This window comes from Procambarus clarkii, chromosome 10 (genome assembly GCF_040958095.1).
Source record: "Procambarus clarkii isolate CNS0578487 chromosome 10, FALCON_Pclarkii_2.0, whole genome shotgun sequence".
Taxonomy (NCBI): Eukaryota; Metazoa; Arthropoda; class Malacostraca; order Decapoda; family Cambaridae; genus Procambarus; species Procambarus clarkii.
In genome coordinates this window covers 15395139-15405858 of record NC_091159.1, presented here as the reverse complement: position 1 = coordinate 15405858, position 10720 = coordinate 15395139, and the positions used below count along the sequence as shown (strand labels likewise).

General features: G+C 47.0%; 1 protein-coding gene across 1 annotated transcript; it reads left to right on the top strand.

Moving 5' to 3' along the window:
* Positions 1-2935: 2935 nt before the first annotated feature.
* On the top strand, positions 2936-4453 carry LOC138363156 (protein starmaker-like). Its single transcript, XM_069322151.1, has 2 exons — positions 2936-3962; positions 4305-4453. Exons 1-2 carry the CDS (start codon positions 2936-2938, stop codon positions 4451-4453), a joined length of 1176 nt encoding a protein of 391 aa, XP_069178252.1.
* Positions 4454-10720: the final 6267 nt, after the last annotated feature.

The window sequence follows — 10720 nt, the reverse complement described above, 5'->3', positions numbered from 1 at the left end:
TTCTAATTTATTTTCTAATTTTATTTCTAATGACAGTAACAATACAATTATAGTTACTCTTCCATAATATCTTGATCTTGTTCTGAAACTATACATGAGTCCTTCTTCTCTTGTCCAAACTCTGCTTGGAACTATACATGAGTCCTTCTTCTCTTGTCCAAACTCTGCTTGGAACTATACACGAGTCCTCCCTCTCTTGTCCAAACTCTGCTTATAACTATACATGAGTCCTTCCTAGCTTATCTAACTCTGCTTGGAACTATACACGAGTCCTCCCTCTCTTGTCCAAACTCTGCTTGGAATTATGCATGAGTCCTACTCACGCAAGTTCTTCAACTGCAATCCTTATAGGTTTTCTTTTGCAACTTGCCTCCGTTATGATCTTATTACATCACAGACCAGCTTCTGAAAACGCATTAAAAAGGTTCACGAACCCTCTCGAGCAAATTCAAATTTTCCTTTCCTTTGTGGCGATCTTCTTCTGAAGGAAGGAAGCTCCTTGTGTCGGCTTGGGCTCTTTTGTTGCACTGGGACTGTTGTCCTTATAATGGTTATATTTAGATATTATATAATAAATATATCTTTTCTGACGCTCGTGTAGAAACAGGTTATGGTGATGTCTCAAGAATCTCCACGCAGAGTCGTTTAATTTGTGCTTACAAGTGGTAGCTGACAGCTGAGTGGACAGAGCTTCTGATTCGTAGTCCTGAAGTTCCGTGTTCGATCCCCGGTGGAGGCGGAAACAAATGGGCAGAATTTCTTTCACCCTGATGCCCCTGTTACCTAGCAGTAAATAGATACCTGGTAGTTAGACAGCTGCTACAGGCTGCTTCCTGGACGTGTGTAACAAAAAGGAGGCCTGGTCGAGGACTGGGCCGCGGGGACGCTAAGCCCCGAAATCATCTCAAGATAGGTAAGACTGAGTGAGTGATGATGTTGCTTGATACTGGATGTGCTCCAGGTGTACCGGATTACCCCCAAGAAGTTGTATGGGAACTCCAGGAGTATTGTAGGAGCTCCAGGTATTGTTTGTAAGGGTGTAATTCAAGAGAGACCGTATGGACTGACGAAGAAGATTGGGATATATTAAATCACTTCCACAGACATATTAAACTGTATCTGTCTTGCCTCGCAAGGGTCCCTGGTTCAGGGGGTAAATAACAGCTTCGTGAGGGTCCCTGGTCCAGGGGGACAACAAGAGCTTCGTGAGGGTCCCTGGTCCAGGGGGACAACAAGAGCTTCGTGAGGGCCCCTGGCCAAGGGGGTAACCAAGAGCTTCGTGAGGGTCCCTGGCCAAGGGGGTAACCAAGAGCTTCGTGAGGGTCCCTGGCCAAGGGGGTAACCAAGAGCTTCGTGAGGGTCCCTGGCCAAGGGGGTAACCAAGAGCTTCGTGAGGGTCCCTGGTCCAGGGGGCAAACAAGAGCTTCGTGAGGGCTCCTGGCCAAGGGGGTAACCAAGAGCTTCGTGAGGGCCCCTGGCCAAGGGGGTAACCAAGAGCTTCGTAAGGGTCCCTGGTTCAGGGGGTAAACAACTGAAGTCTCAAATGCTCTCTTTTTTTTACGGCCTCGAGCACTTGTATTATAATAATTTAAATAATAATAATATTATCTTGATTATCTTGAGATGATTTCGGGGCTTTAATGTCCCCGCGGCCCGGTCTTCGACCAGGCCTCCACCCCCAGGAAGCAGCCCATGACAGCTGACTAACACCCAGGTACCTATTTACTGCTAGGTAACAGGGGCATAGGGTGAAAGAAACTCTGCCCAATGTTTCTCGCCGGCGCCTGGGATCGAACCCAGGACCACAGGATCACAAGTCCCGTGTGCTGTCCGCTCGGCCATATTACTGTATTACTATGCTTGGGAGTACCCAGAGCATAAATTCAAACCCTCCTCGTAGATCCTTCTAATTTTCTCAATAATAAAAATACTAATATTAATAACAACAACGGAAATGGTAACTGTTGTTGTTAATGATATTATCATGTACTACAGTAATAGGAAGAACATAGGAAGTAGTTTTAAGGGTTTCGTGGTTGAGTTACAACTTTGTCTTATCCCCTGGAACAAGTTAGTGTAAACTCATTTGCATAGCCTCTGGCACTAACTTTCGGAAGTAGATGTTCCACAGGAGTAGAACACTCACACTGTCCTGTGGTACACTTGCTGCGTAGTGTCGTCACAGGACAACTGATTGTTTTCCACAACCTAGGCCAGGAATCACCAAGCTTTTACGCAACCACTTACGAAACCTGTACATCTTTCCTGATTCACAGCGGCTTTATTTACATTTATTAAACCGTTAACAAGCTTCGAAACTTCAATACCCAGGATTATTATTGTTATAAACAACCTCGTAGGGCTTCGGACCTCATAAATTGTTAAGGAAATGAAAGCAAAGCCGCCATGATTGAGGACATTCATTGGCCTTGCAAGTGATTGCGCAAATGCTTGGTGAATCCTGCCCCAGGAAGATTCGGTTGCTTAAAAAGTTTTCAAGGAATAATCGGGGGATTCGAACTTGGACCTGTAATATAGGAGACCATCACTCTAGCAACCACGTTAGGATGTAACACCAGGATGAAGGATGACGGAAAACGAGGAGCAAAAGAAGCTTAGAGACAAAGGGGATTGGGAAACAATTCTGAAGCAGGAAGATATATGCGAAAAAGAGATGAATTGAATGAGATACGGAAATTGTTGGAGAAGAGCATAAACAAGGCGAAATGGGAAGACAAGGGAGGGAGTATGGGGGTAGGGAGGGGGGGGGGAAGTAGACAGTAGAGTGGATGCTCGGTAAACAAGATAACTTATGGTGAAAGGAGAGATGCTACATCTTAAGTGAGAGAGTTAAGGACTCAGGTAGAGGGGCTCAGGTTATATAATAAAAGCAAGGACGGTGTGTCTTCAGACCATCACTCCTGCACCAGGAACCATGGCCACACCGTCACCCAAGACCTGCCTGACGGCGTGTCTCCTGCTGCTGCTGACGGTGGCTTCCCTTGTGGCTTCCGCCCCCTTCCCCGACCACCTCGACTCCCCCGGGAGATCCCACGGCTTACATGTTGAGAGACACGGCAAGCAGGACGACGCTCAGAGCCACGACAAGCAGGACGACGCTCAGAGCCACGACAAGCAGGACGACGCTCAGAGCCACGACAAGCAGGACGACGCTCAGAGCCACGACAAGCAGGACGACGCTCAGAGCCACGACAAGCAGGACGACGCTCAGAGCCACGACAAGCAGGACGACACTCAGAGCGACGACGCTCAGATCTACGACGCTCAGAGCCATGACGCTCAGATCCACGACGCTCAGAGCCACGACGCTCAGATCCACGACGCTCAGAGCCACGACGCTCAGAGCCACGACGCTCAGAGCCACGACGCTCAGAGCCACGACGCTCAGAGCCACGACGCTCAGAGCCACGACGCTCAGATCCACGACGCTCAGAGCCATGATGCTCAGATCCACGACAAGCAGGATAACGCCCGGAGCCACGACAAGCAGGAAAACGCCCAGAGCCACGACAAGCAGGACAACGCCCAAAACCACGACAAGCAAGACGAGGCATCTAGTATTCACCTCCCCGATAACTATAACCTCGACGAAGACAAACCAGGCCACCACAATTCCGACGGTGAAGCCCAAGTCAACCAAACTGCCGAGGGGGCGAGGAGTCCCACATCAACGACGACGACTCTAGCGACCGGTGACAGTGGCCAGGACGGTGGACTCCGCCGTAGCACGAAACCGGAAAAGGTTACAAACAACGACATGGAACAAGTATATGTTACTGACGACCCTATAGAAAACGACCAAGGGTTCGAGAACGGAAACGTTCGCTCGGTCAACGACACCCCCCATGACGACATCGGCGTTCAGGAGCAGGATTCTGGAGACAACGACTTTGAGATAAACTCCACACAAGATCCCTCTGCAGCTTCTGCTATCTCTCCTGGTGAGCTGATGGCGTTATAAAAGCCTGTTTCTAAACTGATGTAAACATGCACGTTTAGTTTTGAACGTGAAGGCGTTCACGTAATAATAATAAAAATAATAATAAAAATAATAATAATAATAATAATAATAATAATAATAATAATAATAATAATAATAATAATAATAATATTATTATTATTATTATTATTATTATTATTATTATTATTATTATTATTATTATTATTATTATTATTATTATTATTATTATTATTATTATTATTATTACATACAACACAGTTTATAATATAACATTTTTAATGTTTTTATCATAATATAACTATATTTTTTTTATCTTTTTCAGCGCCTATCGACCAACGTTTTTTCTTCAGTGAATATGACGACTATTCGTATGAGAGCTATGACTATTTTCCTGAGTGTAATTGTGGTTGTGGCAGCGATTGTGTCATCTATGACAGCACCTATCTTAGGGATGGCCAGGGCCCAGCATGAAAACTGACGTGACAATAAACCTTGTGGCAACTCTGGCAGCAGCTCTTCTAGCAGCTTGGACGTGTCTAATATGGCAGCTTCCGATAGAACAACGGGATCTGAATCAGTTCTTCGTCATCGCACCTGTAAAACATTCTGTCAGATCACACTCTTCTTATAGAACAGTTTCCAAAGTCATACTGTTCTTTCTTGCAGAACATACTATGAGGTTACACTGAGCTTGTATAACATTTTTAAGTCACGCCATCTGGATTCTGTTCACAATGTTCTTTTAGTTCAACACCTTGTTCAAGGGCTTTAGATATAGGTCGTCCCTTGAGAAGAGAGATTAATGAAGCTAGATTTACATTCTCGAGAAAGGCAAAACATAAGGGGTGATATAAATTTAAGCATATACACGAAGAAAGAAAATCTACATAACATTTTAAATATATCAATGCAATATAAAGCTGAAAATAATTTATATAAATTGGATAACTTTAGATTCAGGATAGACCAGGATAAAAACTGTTTTTGGAAATAGCGTTGTTTGTTTATGGAATAAATTACAGGTAACATCATAGACGTGGGATCACTGGATTGTTTCAAGTGTAGGTTAGACATATATATGAATGGATTTTGGGGGATATAAATAGGATTTGCCTCGATTGGGTCTTCTGCAGTTTTTTTAATGCTTAATGTTCTTAAGACACCGCTGTACTGTCTTGTTCTCCAGACCGCAACACCTTCCATCAATCGCCTATAGTTCCTCGCTGTGTTCAACACCTGTTAATCTTTATTGCCAAATAAATCACTAGCCAGCAACTTTACTTTTCTGTACCCCATTCATTACTAAAAGCAATGATTTTTCATGTGTTAATTACGTATTTTTTTTTCCATCTGTTAATTCCGTAAAAAAATCGCCGAATTTTTATTGGGGATCTGAAGGCCAAAGTTCATGTGAAAAATGAGATTCCATGGCCATTAAGGAGTGTTTTTCTTTTGTATTTAACTTGGACAATTTACACAGCATTCCTTTTATATCCCCGGTACTAGGCAATAAACGAGAATTCCTTCGATTTATTACAATTTCTGAACATAATGTTTTGTAGCGCTAAGTATGACCAAGACAAATAAAATACCTACTTTTGATTATCTTATCCAGGAATATTAAAAAATATATTAAAATACAAATGTGACACAACTGGCAAAACTTTTCATTGTCATCTGAGACTGTTCCTCAGGAGTCACAACACTACGCCATAAGGAAAATAGAACATCTTGTTCTATCAACTAATCAACTTGACGTCGGGAGTCGGTGATGTGACGTGACCCCTGGAGGTGGGTGATGTGACCCTGGAGGTGGGTAATGTGACGTGACCCCTGGAGGTGGGTGATGTGACCCTGGAGGTGGGTGATGTGACCCTGGAGGTGGGTGATGTGACCCTGGAGGTGGGTGATGTGACCCTGGAGGTGGGTGATGTGACCCTGGAGGTGGGTGATGTGACCCTGGAGGTGGGTGATGTGACCCTGGAGGTGGGTGATGTGACCCTGTTGGTGGGTGATGTGACCCTGGAGGTGGGTGATGTGACCCTGGAGGTGGGTGACGTGACCCTGTTGGTGGGTGATGTGACCCTGGAGGTGGGTGATGTGACCCTGGAGGTGGGTGATGTGACGTGACCCTGGAGGTGGGTGACGTGACCCTGGAGGTGGGTGATGTGACGTGACCCTGGAGGTGGGTGACGTGACGTGACCCTGGAGGTGGGTGACGTGACCCTGGAGGTGGGTGATGTGACGTGACCCTGGAGGTGGGTGACGTGACCCTGGAGGTGGGTGACATGACCCTGGAGGTGGGTGACGTGACCCTGGAGGTGGGTGACGTGACCCTGGAGGTGGGTGACGTGACCCTGGAGGTATGTGACGTGACCCTGGAGGTATGTGACGTGACCCTGGAGGTAGGTGACGTGACCCTGGAGGTGGGTGACGTGACCCTGGAGGTGGGTGACGTGACCCTGGAGGTGGGTGACGTGACCCTGGAGGTATGTGACGTGACCCTGGAGGTGGGTGACGTGACCCTGGAGGTGGGTGACGTGACGTGATAATTTCGTCACAATAGTCCTGGAAACGTGTTTAAGTTGCTAATTAATTACATTTGAACTGCCCTCCATGGAGATAATTAACATAATTAAACATAAGCGTAATTGTTGCAACGTTCAATGTGTATGAACAGTTGCTAGACACCACTTGACACTTCAACACTGCAAGATTCAATGCTCAATGTTGATAATTTTGTTATCATTTGATTTGTTTGTTTTTACAATGAAGGTTGCAAGATGACTTATAACCCACGCCTACGGGGCCTGAGTGCTCCCTCCCACGGTTCATCGTAAGCCTTGTCTTGTTCCATTGCCCTGAGGCACGATCCGCTACTTGCTTTACAACCAGGTCCCCGGTTAATGTTAAGTGAACACTGGAGGAACGCTGTTCAATCGTTCCACTCCACCACATAGGGCTCAAACTTGGCTCGTTAACGCTTGCAAGGCCTGAAGAGTTGAACAACATTGAACAGGATGTTTTCTTGCAACAGACCTACCAAGAAATAACATCACGCATCAGCCAATGAACAGTCAGGGTTAATAGCGGCAGCCCTTAAGAGGCCTGACAGCTGAGTGGACAGCGGTTCAGATTCGTAGTCCTGAGGTTCCGGGTTCGATCCCCCGGTGGAGGCGGAAACAAATGATCAGAGTTTCTGTCACCCTGATGCCCCCTGTTCACCTAGCAGTAAATAGGTACCTAGTAGTTAGATAGCTGCTACGGGCTGCTTCCTGGGGATGTGTAACAAAAAGGAGGCCTGGTCGAGGACTGGGCCGCGGGGACGCAAAGCCCCGAAATCGTCTCAAGATAACCTCAAGAAGCCCCAGAAGTATCAAAATACCTTTTCATCATTAACACACATGTTCTCTTCACATATTCGAACACACCTGAAACCTCCTCATTGGCAGGTGTTGAGGTCCGTGCAATCAAGACGAGCCGTGGTGATAATTACCTATCCGGCCTAAACAGGAACCAGTCCGGATGTGCGACCTGGCAACTTACGGATCCCAAATTGGATTCCGGGTGTAAATCCGGATTAAAATTGCATGCTGATTAGCAAACAAGGAGTAATTAGGTGAATTCAGAACGAGTTAGATCAGAGGCTCGAGTTTATTGGTGACTCACATCACAACACTTACAGAACTACAAGTACGACGGAATGATGTTTACATCCTGACACGTAGACGCTGAAGCAGTGTCCTGGGGAAGTAGACGGTGCGGCAGTGTCCTGGGGAAGTAGACGGTGCGGCAGTGTCTTGAGGAAGTAGACGGTGCGGCAGTGTCCTGGGGAAGTAGACGGTGCGGCAGTGTCTTGAGGAAGTAGACGGTGCGGCAGTGTCTTGAGGAAGTAGACGGTGCGGCAGTGTCTTGAGGAAGTAGACGGTGCGGCAGTGTCTTGAGGAAGTAGACGGTGCGGCAGTGTCTTGAGGAAGTAGACGGTGCGGCAGTGTCTTGAGGAAGTAGACGGTGCGGCAGTGTCTTGAAGTACGCCAGACTGACGAAAGAGAGGAACGAGAGAAAAAGGGAGAACGAGAGAAAAAGGGAGAACGAGAGAAAAAGGGAGAACGAGAGAAAAAGAGAGAGCGAGACAGTGTTGTGTGCTCTAGGTTCGTATTATAGCCACAGAGGATTGACTGAGCGTCAATCTTTAACTGTTCGCCTCTGTTCACCCAGCAGTAATTGGGTCTCTGGTTGTTAAACTATTGGGGAGTCGTGTTCTAGGGGAAACTAGTGAGTAACCCTTACCATGAACTGTGAGAAGGGGAAGCTCTCAGCCTGCTAACAGGAGGCAGTTGTCTGTTCCTGTACCCACTTGTGTGAAAAAATAAAGTGATTTCACATGATTTGAACAGTTAAAAGCTACCACCATAGTAACTGTACCCATAGTTGCCATTAGAGTTGTTGCTATAGCTGCCAGATTGGCTGCTACTAGATTGGCTGCTACTAGATTGGTTGCTACTAGACTGGCTGCTGCTAGACTGGCTGCTACTAAATTGGTTGTTTCCTGATAGGCTGCTACCGGAGAAATTGCTGTTATAGATGTCAAAAGGACTGATGCCATGACTGGCAGACTGGCTGCTCCCCGACTGGCTGCTCCCTAAATGGCTGCTATCTGATTGGCTGCTACCTGATTGGCTGCTACTAAATAGGCTGCTACCAGATTGGCTGCTACCATAATTATTGTTATAGATGTCATTAGGTCTGCTGCTGTAGCTGCCAGATAGATGGCTACCTAATTGACTGCCACTTGACAGGCTGCTACCAAATTGGCTGCTACCTAATTGGCTGCTACCTAATTGACTGCCACTTGACAGGCTGCTACCAAATTGGCTGCTACCTAATTGACTGCCACTTGACAGGCTGCTACCAAATTGGCTGCTACCTAATTGGCTGCTACCTAATTGACTGCCACTTGACAGGCTGCTACCAAATTGGCTGCTACCAAATTGGCTGCTACCTAATTGGCTGCCACTCGACAGGCTACCATATTGGCTGCCACTTGACAGGCTACCATATTGGCTGCCACTTGACAGGCTACCATATTGGCTGCCACTTGACAGGCTGCCACTTGACAGGCTGCTACCAAACTGGCTGCCAGTTGACAGGCTGCTACCTAATTGGCTGCCACTTGACAGGCTGCTACCAAATTGGCTGCCACCTGACAGGCTGCCACTTGACAGGCTGCTACCAAACTGGCTGCTACCTAATTGGCTGCCAGTTGACAGACTACTACCTAATTGGCTGCTACCAAATTGGCTGCTACCAAATTGGCTGCCACCAAATTGGCTGCCAACATTGGCTGTTTTGCCATTAGCGACATGATGACCTCCAACATAAGAACCAGAGTTGCCATTAGAGCTGTCACCATTAGTGCTATATTGGGAGTTGCCATAGTCTCTATACGAGGAGTCGACATATTCTTCATGGTTTTGCCGTTGGCTTGGAGACTCTGAAATTATAAGGATTTGAGTTTATAGATAATTTATATACAAATATTAATAATAGTGTTAGAAAATCAGTTGAAGCAACTTAATCAAGAAAACTTATATGAAGCAATATCAAAATATTAGACGTATACTATATGTATTTCTGTATGTTGAATAATACACATTAAGTATTATGACAAAAGCTCACCAGGAGAGAGAAGAGCTTGCGTAGGAAGGTCTTGATTGGAGTCGTCGAAGTCGTCGCTTCCAGAGTTCTCAACGCCTACGTCGTCGTGGGGCAAGTCGTCGGCCGATCGGCTACGCTCGTCCTCGAGTTCTTTGTCGTTAGCAAGTTCGTCTTGCTTTGGGTCGTTAGTAACAGTTCCCTGTTCTAGGCCGTCAATGTTTTCCTGATCCTTCAGGCTGTGGTGAAAGGCGTCGTCTTCCTTGTCGTGGCTCTGAGCGTCGTCCTGCTTGTCGTGGCTCTGAGCGTCGTCCTGCTTGTCGTGGCTCTGAGCGTCGTCCTGCTTGTCGAGGATCTGAGCGTCGTCCTGCTTGTCGTGGCTCTGAGCGTCGTCCTGCTTGTCGAGGATCTGAGCGTCGTTCTGCTTGTCGTGGCTCTGAGCGTCGTCCTGCTTGTCGTGGCTCTGAGCGTCATCCTGCTTGTCGTGGCTCTGAGCGTCGTCCTGCTTGTCGTGGCTCTGAGCGTCGTCCTGCTTGTCTTGGCTCTGGGCGTCGTCCTGCTTGCCGTGGCTCTCAACATGTAAGCCGTGGGATCTCCCGGGGGAGTCGAGGTGGTCGGGGAAGGGGGCGGAAGCCACAAGGGAAGCCACCGTCAGCAGCAGCAGGAGACACGCCGTCAGGCAGGTCTTGGGTGACGGTGTGGCCATGGTTCCTGGTGTAGGAGTGATGGTCTGAAGGCACACCGTCCTTGCTTTTAAGGCATAACCCGACCCCCCTTCCCCCCCCCCTACACTCAGATATAATGACTCCTCCACTGTCATACTCCGCCACACTCCACCCTTCCTCCGCCACACTCCACCCTTCTCACTTAAAGTTCCAACTGTTGTCTGTTTTGTCCGACATAATTTATCTTGTTTACTGATCAGTAATTCTCCTCTCACTAGCGGGCCTCCTCACACATCACAATGTCTCGTTTTAATTCATAATTCGGCTTTTTCTTCTAATAAATACGTTCTCTTCCCCACCTTCTCTCACATCTGCAAATCACAGGACAGTTGGGAAATAATTCATATCCCAGAAAAAG